This window comes from Herpailurus yagouaroundi, unplaced genomic scaffold (genome assembly GCF_014898765.1).
Source record: "Herpailurus yagouaroundi ecotype Mexico unplaced genomic scaffold, PumYag 193, whole genome shotgun sequence".
Taxonomy (NCBI): Eukaryota; Metazoa; Chordata; class Mammalia; order Carnivora; family Felidae; genus Herpailurus; species Herpailurus yagouaroundi.
The window spans coordinates 7,020,712-7,037,146 of NW_024412424.1; the positions used below are offsets into that span (position 1 = coordinate 7,020,712).

A 16,435-nucleotide genomic window follows, 5' to 3' on the forward strand; every position below is an offset into this window, starting at 1 on the left:
CGCGACTTCGGGGCGGGACTACCGAAGGAGCGCATGCGCGCAACATGCACTAGGGCTTGTAGCCTTGTAGTTGGGTGTTATCGTGTCTGCTCCCTCCCACAAGACCTTGACCCGTTCAATTAGCAGGCAAGGCTTTGCTTCCACTGGCCCGCCAGGATCCTCCCAAATAAAGAGGCGATGTTCACTAGCATGTTGAAAAGACGTGCTTGTCATTCTTAATAAACAACTAGATTAAGAATACATAAGAGAAACAGAGTGGTATCTTTATATGATACACAAGTGTATGTTACAAGAATTCCATCAGGCACAGGAGCCTCAGGTTTAAGGCCTCAATGCTAGGCCAAAAAAAAAAAAAAAAAAAAAAGGCATGGTAAAGTTTTTACTTTAACATCTAAAATGTCACTTGTCATAAAGGAGGGTGTAATAGAAATTGTCTTTAATAAATCATAATTGAAGTTCCCCTCATTTTCCTTCCATTAAGATGCTAAGTTTATGTCTGAGCATGAAGAAAGAAAAAGACGGTGGCTCCCCTGTGGTCAGCGACGTCTGCCAGTCAGAGTGGAAGCCAGCTGGGGAGATTCCCTGGAGGGTCCATCCATCACTAATTCCATCTTTCTAGAGTAAGGGAACGGGCCACATTTCTCCTAACAGTCCAAGCCCTGTTCCCAGGCCCCAGACAAAAAAAGAAAAAGCCAGCCAGCCACTTTCTAGGACATCTGGCTTTTCAGGAAACCCAGCACCCCCACGGGCTGAGGAATCTGCCGCAGATTTACGGAGACGCACAGGAGGCAAAGTTTCCTTTTACATTTTAAACAGAAGCAGTCTGAAAGGCTTCATAACTACACCAATAAAAAAAAGAAAAAATGGAGGCCTCTTCTTTAGTGTGAAAGTCTGTCCATTTTTTTTCCTGGATCATCTCCCTTGCACCATGGCTTAGGCATCTCAGTGCATGGTGCTTGCGTTGGCCACTGCAATGGCCTCCTGAATTTCTCGTATCACCAGGATCCGAGTCAGCATCTGTCCCATCTGTTCTCTGCTGATAGGCTGGACCGAGTACCAGATTGGGCTATTGGGGGCCACCACTGGCTCGGGCGTCAGATAAAAGGTGTCATTCCGGCCTTTCACACTCTGGGGGCTGAAAAATATATCAGTAAAAGCTGGGTAAAACCACAATAGTCTTATCCCTCCCACATTGGAATCTACTGGACAGATGCTGTCTGCAAAAGTTGGGAAGACAGCAGCTCTTGGAGGTATGGTATCATAGCTACTGAATTCCATGCAGCCAACACATATTACCTCTAGGACCTCCTTTGGGGCTACTGCAAATGTCAGTAATAGGCTACCTCCCTTCCACTCCTCCCTTACATGCTGCCAGCTGTGAATATCTCTGAGTGACACCTAAGGATGTGGGGTTCATCTTCTTGAGTCCAACTATATCCCACCTGGAACCAATTTCACCACTTACAAGGTCATCTCCAAGTCTTTCCTCATGTTGTTTGCCTCTACCCAATCCACTGACAATTCCTCAATTTTACCTAAGGGACTCTATCTGCCTTCCCAGCTTGGCTAAGATGCTGGGACCCTTACTTAGGCTCACACTCTACCCCTTCAATGTTTTGCTGTACTTATTAGCACATGTCACTGTCTAAACAGTTACATTTACCCATCCACTCAAGATTTATCAAAGGGCCACTGTGTGCCAGGTCTGCACTAGGAGCTGGTGTTCAAGAAATGAGCAAAATCCAAGACTTCCCACCTTATGGAGCTTACAGGTAAGAGGAGAGATAGCCAACAATTAGATAAATACACACAAAATGACAATCAGTGATAAATGCTACAAAGGAAAGAGCCCAAAAGAACAGGTAGGGAATCTGGAAATGCTTCCCTAATAAAGCTGAGAAGAGGATTGATAGGAGCCAACTAGCCAAATATGGGGGCCTGTAGGGGGTGGGGAAGGCCTGCCCAACAGGGAAAAATGTTTTTAATGTTTATTTATTATTGAGAGACTGACACAGAGCATGAGCATGGGAGGGGCAGAGAGAGGGGAAGACACAGAATTTGAAGCAGGTTCCAGGCTCTGAGCTGTCAGTACAGAGCCCGACGCAGGGCTGGAACTCACAAACCACGAGATCATGACCTGAGCCAAAGTTGGACACTTTACCAACTGAGCCACCCAGGTGCCCCATCAACAGGGAAAATTTCTATGCTGAGGCCTGAGGGTAGGGAGAGCATGAGGTCCTTGAGTGGAGAGAAGCCAGCATGGCTAGAGAGCCAAGAGCTACATGGACATGAGATGAGCAAGGGAAGTATACGAAAGGCCTTGTTGGCAACATTAAGATTACTCTTCTTTATATAATAAACTAAAACCACCGAAGGTTTTAGTCTAAGTAACATGTTAAGAACTATAGCACAGAAATATCATTTTGGCATTGCTGTAGAGATGACATGTCAAACTGAAAGGGCAAGACAGCAAAAGCAAAGAAAACGAATCCCCTCTAGATTGATGTTGCTAGTGACAAAGGTCAAGGACAGGAAGATGTTAGGCTATGCTATGTGATGGAAGCCACTTCTCTATACTTTCCTCCCTCTACCTTCATTCCCCTCTCCAAGACAGGGGACCATATAAAATTACCATGCTGGTCATTCCACATGTTTTTGGGAAACCAGTAAGGTTGCTTCTATATTTAGCTTTTGGGAAGTGTGTATTTACTCTCAGTTCGTGACTAAAGAATGCCTTTGTATACAGGTACAGTGCATGCATGCACACACACACAGTCCCCCAGCCACCATAAAGCTTCCTCACCATTTAAAGAGGTAGAAATCGTAGAGCTTGATGGGACATCTCAGTGGATTCTCTGGATTTTCCGTCTGTTCTGCATACATGTCATCTGTAACTACAAAACACACCCCCAACACCAGAGACATGGCATCAGACTGCTTTAGCTTAGGCCCAGATTAGGAACCTTAGGCTTCTAGCCATCCCAAACTAGACTTATTGGGAGGAAAAATGGTGTGAGGCATGAAGGGAAAGTATGAAAGGAAAAAGCAGCAATCATTTCTGGGGCATCTCTGCTTCTAGAAGAGTTTGAAGTTTCTGGCTGGGGAGAAGGGAATGGAGAATTCTTATCCAGCAAATCCCAACCTTCACACTAATCACTAGTCCCCCAGCACAAGGACAGGGCAGGACAAGTTGCACCTGTTTCCGTAGCCCCTACCTTTCTGGCCAGTCTGGTGTATCCCAAGTGCCTTCAGGTACCGAATACTCGTGCTTTTATCCTTAGGATTAGAGGGGTTCTTCTTTGTCTGTCGCAAAACCTTGGAGAAGGCCAGCTTCATATGCTGGTCCACTGTCTTCAAAAGGAAGTATCTGCACCACAAGTGAAAGCAAGGCAAAGGGAGGGGTGCCAGGAGGAGACCATGACTCAGCCTCTGCCATCAGTGTCTCGGAGGAGCTGATGCACACACTCCCAGGATCTGGGCAGGCCCACACCCAAAAACACTGTCTAGTGGAGGAACCACATCAAGACTGACGGCAGGGGTCTGGCAAGGCTGTCTGCCTCACTGGTCACCACACAAATGTAGCCAAATGGGGCTGAAGGCTTTCAGTAGCCCAGATGCTCTCAAATGTGTCAAAGGAATTCCTAAGTCTACCTGGATAGTTTCCACCCTCTTCACTGGGCAGATGCCAGCAGTGGCTAAGCATGGAGCTCTAGAACACTTACTTGGTGTTAAAGAACATGAGGGTGGTCAGCAGGGTGGAAGGGGAGTGAGCCCCGAGCTGCTTGCACTCCCACAGCATCTCCTCAGTCACGTGGCTGGGCAGGACATAGCCTAGGAGGAATAGAGTACTGCTACAACAAGACGATGGGAGAAGGGCCCTCAGAGGTGCAGGATGGGAAGTGGGAGGCACAAGGACCACACAGGAGTACAAGTTTACCAGAAAAATCTCCCTAGGGAATGGCAGAATCACCTGGAAGCTTGAAACACAGATGCCTGGGTTTCAGCCCAAGCTTCTGGGATGGGACCTGATAATGTGCATTTCTAACAAGTTCCTGAGAACCAGTGCCCTATATGATTCTTACCTGATGTTAATTCTTCCTCTAATCCAAGATTACAATTGGGCAAAAGAACATAGTGTAACACCCAAAACTATAAATCAAACTCTGCATATAAGCATACTTATCTAGAAAAAGGGTATAGAGCTTTCATCATATTTTTTCAAAGGTGTCAAGGGCCCAAAGAACCAGTATGTGTGTCCTTGTTAAACCTCTTGTGTTTTCCACCTCTAAAAAGCAAGCTCATTCTCATTCCCTGTCTGGATAAAGGGGAGAATGATATTCAGAACTATTACAGGGTTCTCCCACAGGGAAGGTCTAACTTTAAGACGCTGGTTCATAAGCAAACTGAGGGCTGGGCAGGGGCAAAGGCCAATGTTTGATCAAAAGCCCTGTGCAGCCAGGTCTATGTGAACAGAAGATGACACAGGTTGATCACCAAGCCCCCATCATGTCTTCATTCAACAGTCAATGTACCAGTGTTTATGTGCCAGGCACTGAGGCCCTGGTGAAACAGTATTCTCCTGCAGGAGTTTCAGGAATTCTCCAAGCAGACAGTGAGGATGCCACATCCTAGGAGCAGGGAAAGAAATATTCTGCCCAACACATTCCTCTTCTCTACTCTTGCGAAAGCTGGTCCTCTAAGTCCATTAGTGCACTCCCATCTCTTTCTGGCAGCACTACCTCTACTCTTCTATTTTGTGGCCCACTGGCAATACGGTAAGATTTCCTGCCCTCAAAATATCTGAAGCAGATGAGTGGCACAAGACAGCCCTGTTTGGGGAAGGCCAGAGCTAAAAGTGGTCCCACACATACCTTAGCATGCACTATTTTCTTTGGGTTCACTTCACTCTGCCAACTAGTAGTGTCTCTTCCCTAGCTTTACCCACTTCCTAACACAACTTAAACTGAACTTTAGTGTCTAAAAACCAGGACTCCTGGCATGGGAGAAGGGAGATGCAGAGACATCATATAAAAAGCCTTGTAGTTCTGAATCTGAACTGCAGGTATCAAAATGATTTTTTTTTTTTTTTTTTTTTTTTTAGTTCTGCCCCCCTGAAAGGCCTAGAAACAATGACCAACCCAGAAGCAATGAACACCCCTATGCTACTTAAAATACCATTTACCACTAAAAGGAACCAGGTTCTATGCTGAACTGACCAATTCTATACTGAGGCAGAAAACAGAAAATGTCCAAGATGAGCATGGAATATCTGGAAAATCAGAAATCAAGGAAGTAGGGCCATGTCAAAAGAACTTAAAAGCCAATTTAAAGAGGCTCCAAATGGCCAAAGACAGAACAATCTGCACATCAAAAAAGATTACCTGCAATGGAGTAAACCATATTAAATATGTTTAAATCCATCAGTTCACAAGGATTCTTTAAAAAGTGAATTGGTCATCACTGGATGAAACCAGTGAACCAACTCATTACTGTAAAAACTGCTGAACAAAGGAGAAGAAACAAGCCCTTATCCTGCCTCTACTATAAAATCCATTATCTATACTGCTAGGCATTGAAAGAGTGATCAGGAGAAAGTTGTGCTCTGTATTTCAGCTAATAACGAAGAAGTAGTAACATCAGAATACCACTGTTTGCAACTCCTAATGAATGAATGGATCTAGATATTATGGGTATCAGATGGAAGTATATAGCCCATCTATGATGTCTCCTTCCAAAAAGGAAACACAAAATTCAAAACCCCATCAATGAAGTCTTTATCTGCAACTATCTGCAACATTTACAGTTATGTGAATACAAGGAACAGAAAACTATACTAAACTACAATATGGGGATGTAATCAGACTGACAATTTAAAAGGCTACTTTCTTCTATAAATAAATCGCAAAAAAAAAAAAAAAAAAGAATTAAGGAATCAAGGGGAAAACTAAAGATTAAAGCTAAATATTAAAAGACATACCAGCAATTTCAATGTGCGGATCTTATTTGCACCTTGGCTCAAAACAAAGTCAAGACATTTTTGAGACATTAGAAATTTGAACAAAGGGTAGATTTTTATGACATTATGGAATTATACCCCCCCCCCAGTATAATAAAGGCATCATGTGTCAAACATACTAAAATATTTATGAATAAAGTGTCTAGGAATTACTTCAAAATAATATGGGAAGGGAAAAAAACAGATGGGGTACCTATGACACAAGATTTGCCATGGACAATGGGTACAAGGGAGTGTCATTTATCTCAAGTTTACTTTTATATATGCTTAAAATTTCCACAATGCAATTTTTAAAAAGCAAAGTTTGGGGGCACCTGGGTGGCTCAGTCGGTTACGCGTCCGACTTCAGCTCAGGTCACGATCTCGCGGTCCGTGAGTTCAAGCCCCGCGTCGGGCTCTGGGCTGATGGCTCAGAGCCTGGAGCCTGCTTCCGATTCTGTGTCTCCCTCTCTCTCTGCCCCTCCCCCATTCATGCTCTGTCTCTGTCTCAAAAATAAATAAACGTTTAAAAAAAAAAAAAAAAGCAAAGTTTGCACAGCCACACTTGGCTTGAAAATTTGCACATCATGTAGAGTGATTCACTTATTTGGTTTCTGTTCTAATGATAGTCCCTCAGAAAGGACTCTTTCCTAATGCCCCTAAAACTTTCCATTCCCCTGTGCTTGGTTCAAGTCACTTAATCATATACACTGTCTTCCCCCTATTAGACTATAAGTTCCATTTTATTCATTATAATATTATATCATCTACACCTGAAATGCTACTTGGCACATAACAGGCAAGCAAAAAATATTTGCTTGAAAAGGAATTTTTCTTTTAGGGGTGTCTGGGTGGCTCAGTCAGTTAAGCATCTGGCACTTAATTTCAGTTCAGGTCATGATCTCATGATTTGTGAGTTTGAGCCCTGTGTCTGGCTCTGCTCTGTCAGCGCAGAGCCTGATTGGGATTCTCTCTCTCTTCACTCTCTCTCTGCCCCTATCCAGTTCATGCGCTTTCTCTCTCTCTAAATAAAATAAATAAGTTAACTAAATAAAATACCTATTTTTTAAAGGTTAAGCGTCTAACTGTGTGGTGATGGATGTTAACTAAACTAGATCATTATGCAAGATCTACACATATCAAATCATTATGTTGTATACCTAAAACTAATATAATGCTTTATGTCAATTATCTCAATTTTGTTTTCATTTTAAAATTCCTGTTAGATTAATGCAAAAAGTAAATAAATAGAAATAAATAAAAAACAATTGGCAAAGCCAGGATTAAAACTCAGATATTCATGTGAATATAAACTTTTCAACTCATCTGGGTAAATACTAATAAGGAGGACAACTACTAGATCATAAGGTAAGAAAATGTTTACTTTTTTTTTTAATATTTTTAATGTTTATTTTTTAAATTTTTTTTTTTTTTTTTTTTTTTTTTACTTTTGAGAGAGAGTGAGTGAGTAAGTATAGGGGAGGGGCAGAAAGGGAGGGAGACAGGGAATCCGAAGCAGGTTCCAGGCTCTGAGCTGTCAGCACAGAGCCTGATGCGGGACTTGAAGCCATGAGCAGAGAGATCGTGACCTGGGATGAGGTCAGATGCTTAACCCACTGAGCCACCCAGGCACCCCTCATGTTTATTTCTGAGAGAGACAGAGACAGAGAGCAAAGGAAGGGCAGAGAAGAGGGGGACAGAGGATCTGAAGCAGGCTCCATCCCAATAACAGCCTGATGCAGGGCTTGAACCCATGAACCATGAGATCATGACCTGAGCTGAAGTTGGACACTTAACCAACTGAGCCACCTAGGCACTCCAGGAAATGTTTACTTAAAAAAAAAAAAAAAAAAAAAAAAAAGCCAAACTGCTTATAAAGGGATTGTACCATTTTGCATTCCCACCAGCAACGAATGAGCATTCTTGTCCTCCCTATCCAGCAATTGGGACTGCCACTGCTTGTGATTTTAGCCATTCTAATGGGTGTATAGTGGTATCTCATTTTTAATTTGCAGTTTCCTGATGATATCTAATGATAAGCATCTTCATATACTTATCTACCACCTGTGTTATCTTCTGTGGTGAGGAATCTGTTTAGATCTTTTCCTTTTTTTTGGTTCAGGTTGTTTTTTATTGTTGAGCGTTAAGAGTTCTTTGTATATTTTGGATACCAGTTCTTTATCAGGTATGAGTTTTGCAAATATTTTCTCCCAGTTTGTGGCTTGTCTTTTCATTCTCTTAACAGTGTCTTTAACAGAGCATAAACCTTTAATTTTAACGAAGTCCAACTTATCAATTATTTTCTTTCATGGACTATACTTTTTGGTGGTATATCCAAAAAGTTACTACCAAACCCAAGGTCACCTAGATTTTCTCCTATGTTATCTTCTAGGAGTTTTATAGTTTTGTGTTTTACATTTAGGTCTATGACCCATTTTCAGTTAATTTTATGAAAGGTGTAAGGTCTCCATCTAGATTCATTTTTTGGTATGTGGATGTCCCGTTGTTCCAGCACCACTTATTGAAAAGACTATTCTTTGTCCACTGAACTGCCTTTACTTTTTTGTTAAAGATCAGTTGGTTATATTTCTGCGACTCTACCTCTGGGCTCTCTATTCTTTCACCAAAAACCTGCACACAATGTTTACAGCAGCTTTATTCATAATTGCCAAAATCTGGAAACAACAAAGATGTCCTTCAATAGGTGAATGGATAAACAAATTGTGTGGTACATCCATACAATGGTGTATTATTCAGAAGTAAAAATAAATGAGCTATCAAGCCATGAAAAGACACACAGGAACATTAAATGCATATTGCTAAGTCAAAGAAATAAATCTGAAATAGCTACATACTGAATTATTCCAACTATATGACATTCTGGAAAAGGCAAAACTATGGAGACAGTGAAAAGATCAGTGATTGCAGAGATCTGGGGACGGAGGGGATAAATAGGTAGAGCACAGAGGATTTTAGGGCCCTGAAACTTCTGTATGATACTGCAACTGTAGATACATGTCATTATACATTTGTTGAAACCCACAGAATGTAGAACAGGAGGAGTGAACCCTAATGTAAACTACAGACTTCTGTAGTGTGTCAATAATGGCTCATCAATTATAGCAAATACATCATATGAATACAAAATATTAAATAATAGAGGGAAGAGTGTGTGAGGGAGTATATGGGAATTCTCTACCTCCTGCTAATTTTTTCTGTAAACCTAAAAGTGCTCTAAAAAGATAAAAATTTATTAAAAAATAAAACCCCAAATACCTCAGACATTCTACTCTAAGACTCTTGTTCTTTCAGGAGTTTTATGAGTAAAGCAAAAATTATGCTCTATATATGTAGAACATATGTTCAAACATATGGGAAAAAAATCTCTAGTATGTTAACATGAGCAACCTATATGAAAGAGTTCGTAATTCTTAAGTTTTGCAATGATTCTAATTTTAATCAATAAAAATTTTTTAAATGTTTTATTTATTTTTGAGAGAGTGAGTGCATGCGTGAGAAGGGGAAGGGCAGAGAGAGAGGGAGACACAGAATCCAAAGCAGGCTCCAGGCTGAGCTGTTAGCACTGAGCCCACCACAGGGCTCGAACTCACGAACCATGAGATCATGACCTGAGCCGAAATCAGACACTTAACTGACTGAGCCACCCAGGCACCCCAATAAATTTTAATTAAAACAAAGAGAAGAGTAACAACCCAAGGCTCTGCATGCCCCCATGTCCTGGCCACACTGGGACCAGGGGTTTCTCTGTCTGATGTGCAGTGCCCCTTCAGTATCTGGCCAAGCAGTACAGAAGTTCATGCTGGTGCCAAGGATTTATAGCCTCCTCACCCACATGCTGTCATAGCCAGCCACAAAAACAGCTGATCTTTTATAAACCCAGGTGGGAAAGACATCCAAGGACTAGGAAGACTCTTACCAAGTGGAGTGACTCGGGGCTGAACATCTTTCAGAACTTCATGTAGCCACTCCGTGAATCGAACATAATAAAGATCGGAGAAAATGTCATCAACCCTTCCATTTTCAAAAAGATACTAAAAGAAAAACAATAAAAGTTGTTGGTAGTCTCCTGAATAAAACTTTCAGGGTAAATAAACACTGTATCACTACCTCTCCCTACCTGTTTCTGCTTCCTTAACAAACCAACACAACAGGTCAAAAATGTCCAGCATGTGACGCTTCCACAGCACACTTCAAATCATGTGAAATGACCCTCACAACACTCTAGAGAGTAGGGTCAAAGGGGCAGATTTTGTGAATACTATTTCTCCCAGATAAGGCACTGTCTTGTGGTAGCAAAAAAACAATACAGGCTCTGGGGCCAGCCTCTTATTAGCTATAGTGTAAGTTAAATAACTCATCTGAGTATTTCAACTTTTGGGGCTCAGTTTCTTTGTAAATGGAAAGGACTGTGCCAGCCTTCTAGGACTAGGGACAGCATGGAATGAAACAGAGCATGTAAAGCAATCCACTCAGTGCCCTGGGTGACTGGGAAGAAAGAGGAACAAACTGGGGGGCAGACTTTTCTCAGGCCCAGGCAACAGGGTGGTCCCAACCAGCAAGTGCTTGCATCATACCGTGGGTTTCTCCACAAGAGCATTCACACACTAAGAAATCCACCTTTGTTCTCTTAAACTGCCAGTTCTAAGACAAGTTTCCCTGTTATGTTTCACATTAGATGTCCTGAAAGCCCAACTACAGCTGGATATTCTAGCTAGACTCTCAAATAATTATTCTGTGTTAATGCAGGGAACAATGAGAAAATGGGCTGAATGTTAGCACCAGATTTTATTTTGGATAAATTACTTTTATGCAAACCATGTGTTTACTTTTAATGAAAAGTGTTATATACAAATCCTTTGTGATTAAAAAGTTTTAATATACCAAACATTTTAACAAAAATTTCTCTAGATGACAGAATTACATATGCTGTCTATTTTATTTTTTTGAAGTGAACATGTTAGGTCTTTTGCAATTTTAAAAGATGCACATTTAAAAACTTATTATATAGTTGAAAGAAAACTTCCCTATAATCACTTGCTTATCATTTTACTAATTTGAGTAACCAGCAAATACCCAATGGGAACAGCTCAAACATGTTCCTGCGAAGTTGTTTCCTACCTTTTGAATACACAGGAAAATATAGTAGAGCACATCTGGATCATAGGGTTCACCTTCTCCATTTCGAGCTTCTCTTGTCATTAGACAGAGCCCATAATTCAACTCAGCCACAGCAGAAGAGATGAGATCTTCCTGGAATCGAAGCAGTTGGCGCCCTGCAACACAAGCCAAAGGTAACCCCCAAAGGTGAATGGGAGGGGATCTTGATAACAGTAATCTCTTCACAGGTTGCTCAGATCCCCAGAAGGAGGGCTCAGAGAAGACACTGATCATCAGGGTGCTAAGACGGAAATGGTCACCTGTATCTAAGGTCAGAATTGGCCCACTAAGATAGTAATCCTGTATGCCCTGTTTACACCAAGGCTTTCCTTCCCACAATCCTTCCCACCACACATACCCCCAAAGTTATTAGGGCCAAGACATGAAAGCAAAAACAAAACCCCCAAAATCCACACTTTAAGAGGAAGAATACGAACATATTGCTAAGGAAGAAGGCCCTTGAGCACACTCACTGGTCCTATCTCCTTCCAGAATTTACTCTGCCCAGATCTGCTAGGTTGACTCCAGAAATCCATGTGTACAAAAATGTCTGGTTTTGGGCAAACACCATAAATCCTGCTCATTACCAGCTTGTTGCTGGTCTTGAATTTAGCATACTATTTCAGATGGTGATCCCTAACCCCCAGAGCCAAGCGACACCACTTTTCTGCCATTTTGTCCTCCAGCTGCTTTCATACCACTGCATTTTAGACAGAGTCCACCCTCCTCTCTCCTTCACAAACACTCACTCCCAATGGGTGCCAGTCTGTTCTGAGCATCCTTCTCTAACTCAGCATTCTTGGTCTGGGCCCAGTTTTTCCATACTTCAAGCCCTTCTTCTGGTTTCAGAGAATTTGGAAGCAGAAGTTCTGGGGAAGGCTGTGGCTGTGACTGTGGTTCAACTTCAGCAACCTGGACAGTCTGAGCCTATGAGAGAGAAACCATCAAAATGTGTCAATATTGTTTTCCATCAGGCCCTTCCACAATACTGTTAGAAAAATGTTACCTGTGGTTTTTTTTATTTTTATTAAAAACAACAACAAAAAAAACCAAAAAACAACTTTCTTCTACTTGTCCTACTTCCAAAAAATTTTGTGGAGTTCTACTCCTTACCCCAGGGACAGCTAAGGCTACTGCAGTGCCTCTCAGCTCTGGCTGGACTTTTGAATCTCTGAATTACAAAAACCAGTATCTGGGCTCCACCCAGAATCTTTCTTTTTTTTTAATTTACAGTAACCTTTGTTTTCATTGATATTTCATTTAACATAATTTCAAAGAAGATCTGTGCTGTAAGATGAGCCAAACAACAGAAACCCTAAAGCTAAGAGATTTTTTTCACACTGTTCTAAGTAGGACATGAGGTTTTGGGGTCCCCAATGTTGATACTTAACATTTTAAAATTTTTTATTATTTTTTTAAAGAATTTATTTATTTTTTAAATTTATATCCAAGTTAGTTAGCAATAGTGCAACAATGATTTCAGGAGTAGATTGATACCTAACATTTTACCTCTTGAGATTTTACCAATAGATACAGAAAGAAAAGAGAACATCAATACACAAGAATTAAACTGTAATAAGAAGCTCTTGGGTTACATACCACCCACCTTTTTAAGGCTGTAATGATAATGAAGGATTTCTTCTTCTGGAAAGTTCAATGTCATTTTTTGTTTTGTTTTGTTTTTTAAGTAAAATGTCACAATATGTGAAAATGTTGCACTTGCTTCTCTTAATACGCTAAAAATGGTGGAAGTTTTTAAGTTCTTCATGAGTCCAAGCTGGGTCATGACTACTACTTCTGGGGATACTTCTGGGGTCTATTCAACACACTAATTCCAAGTTTGGCAACCATCAGCAAAATGACCTGCAATTAAGCCCACAGACGTCTTCCAGAGTGGCAGAATCTTATTCCCATAATGTCAGCTAAGGTTCCAGAGGTGGCTAGGAAAACCCAAATGTTCCCTGGATCCTGAGACAGATGATAAGCACCCAGGTCTGCAAAACTACTGAAAAGAAGACCAGCAGCCAGTGACGGGACACTACCTGCTTTTGCATAGCCAATGATCCTACCAGAAGCAACAAGTGCTGCGTTGCCAAAGCCAATCCAATGTAAAGGCACTCGAACTGCTTTTCCATAGGTCTGCACCAGTTGACAAGGCATACAAGCCTTGAGGCCCCAGAATCTTTTTAAACAGATTAGTCTTTCAAAAACCTTCTCACATAAAAAGGCCATTCTAAAGTTCAGTCATTTCTCAGAACTACTGGCCCAAAGCACAGCTTGTCAAACTATAAAGTGCAAACAAATCACTTAAGGATTTTATTAAAGTGCAGATTCTGATTTGAAAGGTCTCAGGTGGGACCTGAGATTCTGCATTTCTAACAAGTTCCCAAGTGAGGGAGCTGGTTTGCAGAACACACTTTGAATACCAAGTGTCCAGAGTAGTGACCATTAAACTTTTGGGTGCACTTTAAAAACTTCTGGGCTGCTTTTAGAAAATACCCATGACTGGGCCTTATCCTTGCAGATTATGATTTAATTGGTCTGAGGGGGGGTCTGCCACCAGTACTTTTAAAAGCTCCCAGGTGATTCTCATATCCAGTCATGGGTGAAAATCATCCTTTTTAAAAGAAAAAGGAAAGTACAACAAACAAGTTATGTTCTCTCCCCTGCAACTGTAAGATGAGAGGGTTAACACTGAAGGATCTATATGGCTTCTCTAGCTATATATATAAGGTTGGTTTTCTCCCCACCATATTCCTTCTCAATATGCTCTATTTCCTAAGGACATTTTTGAAGACAAGAGGCACTACTCTACCTTCCTGCCTCCAAAGGAAGTCATCCCATCCCATCCTCAATGGTCTAACAGCCAAGCCATGCACACAAAGGGGCAGAGAAATGTCCATGAGCCTCAATCACAATCCTCATTTTGGGCAGGATAGATAGCATCATAGATACCAAGCATAGATTCTTGAGTCTCACTCACTTGTCTATATTCTAAACAAATTCCTTTGAGCCATTCATCATGCCAGGGCCTACCCAAAGGGCTAAGCAATGTCAAATTATTCAAACTGAACGCAAAATAATTTATATACGACACATTAATCTGCTTGTCAATGAATAAAAATAAAAACTCTCCTTCCTATCTCTGCTCAATTAAACAAGGAGATAAAACAGTATCAGTGCAAGGTTCTTAAATGTTTGTCAACCCAGGAACTCCACTGTACATGCTTCCCAGTTTAACTACCAATCTCCTTGGTGAGTCTTAACCACTTTTCCAGTTTGGATTTCCATGTTTGTGGAAATGATTGCTAACTATGCACCTCCAAGCTAAACATCCCCTTAATATACCCAGGGGGTACTATATGTTTCCAAGTGAACATCTTACAACCAACCACCTCAAACTAATATCTACAGAGAGAACTCAGCATCTTCCCCATCCAAAACTATTCTCCTCAGAGTTCCCTCCCTACCTCGTTCAACGGCAACACCATCTACCCAAGCTGCAAAATCTAGTAAGAGTCTGAATAGGTAAGTAGGTGGGTGCCAGGGCATGTGGGGCAGTACTTTGCTTCTGGTTTTTAGACAGGTGCCCTTCACCCACTAATGTAACATTCCCAAGCATCTTGACAGTAAACTTCTACATCGGTCTAAATGTCAGTGGGTAGGAGTGGTAGTGATCCCAACCAGGATGAAAACTACTGATGTAAGTGGGGCCTTATATACTGTGGTGTAGAGTTTTCCTATTTATAATGGAGTCCTTGGAGAGTTTTAAGCTGAGAAGTGACACACACAATCTTACATTTTAAGAAAATTATTCTTGCTGATTTATGGAGAATGGATTGAAGAGCGAAGGTATTGGTGGCCTGGACTAGGATGGTGACAGTGGAGAGAATTTAAGAAATTCTGAAAAGTGTGGTGGCAGAACCAAAGTGGCTTCTTGAGAAACTGGCTGTGACAGTAAGAGAAAGGAGACTCAAGGATGATTCTTGGGTTTCTGGTTTAAACAAATGGGTGGAGGATGGTACCACTTTCTGAGAGGGAAAGTTTTTTTTTTTTTTAACAGTACATGTATATATGTATGTATGTATGTATGTATCTATCTATCTATCTATCTTTAAGTAAACTCTATACCCAGTGTGGGGCTCAAACTCAACCCCAAGATCAAGAGTTGCATGCTCTACTGACTGAGCCAGCCAGGTGCCCAGAGAAGAAGTTTTGACAGTGGTAGAGGTGATGCTAATGAAAAGCTGAGATATCCTCAGTAAATCCAAGGAAATGAAAAATAGGCTGCTGGATGTGTGCGAAAGGTTCTAAGGGGAAAAGCATGGTCTAGAGATAAAGATCTGCGTCAATGCAGCACAGGCTCTGGGCTCCAGAGCCAGTCTTTCCAGGGCTAAAGCCCAACTCTACTAAATACTAATCCTGGCTCTGGTCTTACTGGTTTAATCTGTGTCTCAGTTTCGTCCTCTGTAAAATAGTGGTACACACCTCATGAAGTTGATGTGAGAATTAAATGAGTTAATATGTGTAACAATGAAATAGTGCCTGGCAGACAGTGTCAGTGACTATCCTCTTCATGGCATCAGCCATCTAGAGGGTGCTGAAAACCATGGCCATGGACAGAAATCCCTTAGGGAGAAAAGAAGGCCAGTACTGAGCTCTGAGGAACAACTACATGTATGGTTTAGACAGAGTCACCAGCAAACTCTTCTGAGAAGGAAAAAGAACCAGTAGGGGTAGGAGGAAAAACCACACCAGAAGAGAATTCCAGGAAGACAGGTATGAGCTGTTGTTTAATATGTTGCTGTGAGATAAAAACAGACATGCCTCTTAAATCTGGCCAAAAAGAGGTCACTAATAACCTTAACAAGAGCAGACTCAAAAACTGAAGAGAAAACCTTTTAGAAGGGAGAGTCGGCTTGCGCAGATAATGCTTTTGAGAACTCTGGGAATAAAGCACAGTGGAGAAACAGGGCAATAGATGGAGGTGCATATGAGCTCAAGGGAGGGCGGTTTCACCATAAATCTGGTTTTAAAGTGGGTGATAAGAGAACTTACATAAAGGGTATGGCAGGTGAAGGACCACAACACTTTGTCATCAGCTCTCCTTAGGGTTCAACTCACATCACAATATCTTCCCCACAGGCTGTGAGTACTCCAAGGGCAGAGACTCTCTATTCATATTTGTTCCCCAGCACATAGCACTAAGCCTAATAAGGAAGGCAGAGGGATGTCTGTGGTATAAATGGATGAACTCATCTT

General features: G+C 41.5%; 1 protein-coding gene across 7 annotated transcripts in view; it reads right to left on the reverse strand.

Moving 5' to 3' along the window:
* Window positions 1–189: 189 nt before the first annotated feature.
* Window positions 190–16,435, reverse strand: part of QRICH1 (glutamine rich 1) — a 52,844-nt gene continuing 36,598 nt past the window's right edge. For 4 of the 7 annotated variants that reach the window (XM_040445309.1, XM_040445307.1, XM_040445311.1 and 1 more), the window contains 7 exons: window positions 11,923–12,100; window positions 11,135–11,289; window positions 9,933–10,047; window positions 3,723–3,831; window positions 3,216–3,367; window positions 2,804–2,894; window positions 190–1,135 (listed from right to left, as the gene is read on the reverse strand). In XM_040445309.1, the coding sequence (XP_040301243.1) occupies window positions 943–1,135; window positions 2,804–2,894; window positions 3,216–3,367; window positions 3,723–3,831; window positions 9,933–10,047; window positions 11,135–11,289; window positions 11,923–12,100 (993 nt within the window). In that variant the 3' untranslated portion in view covers window positions 190–942. The remainder of the gene's footprint in view (window positions 1,136–2,803; window positions 2,895–3,215; window positions 3,368–3,722; window positions 3,832–9,932; window positions 10,048–11,134; window positions 11,290–11,922; window positions 12,101–16,435) is intronic. The other 3 variants (XM_040445313.1, XM_040445312.1, XM_040445310.1) reach the window with 1 other exon arrangement.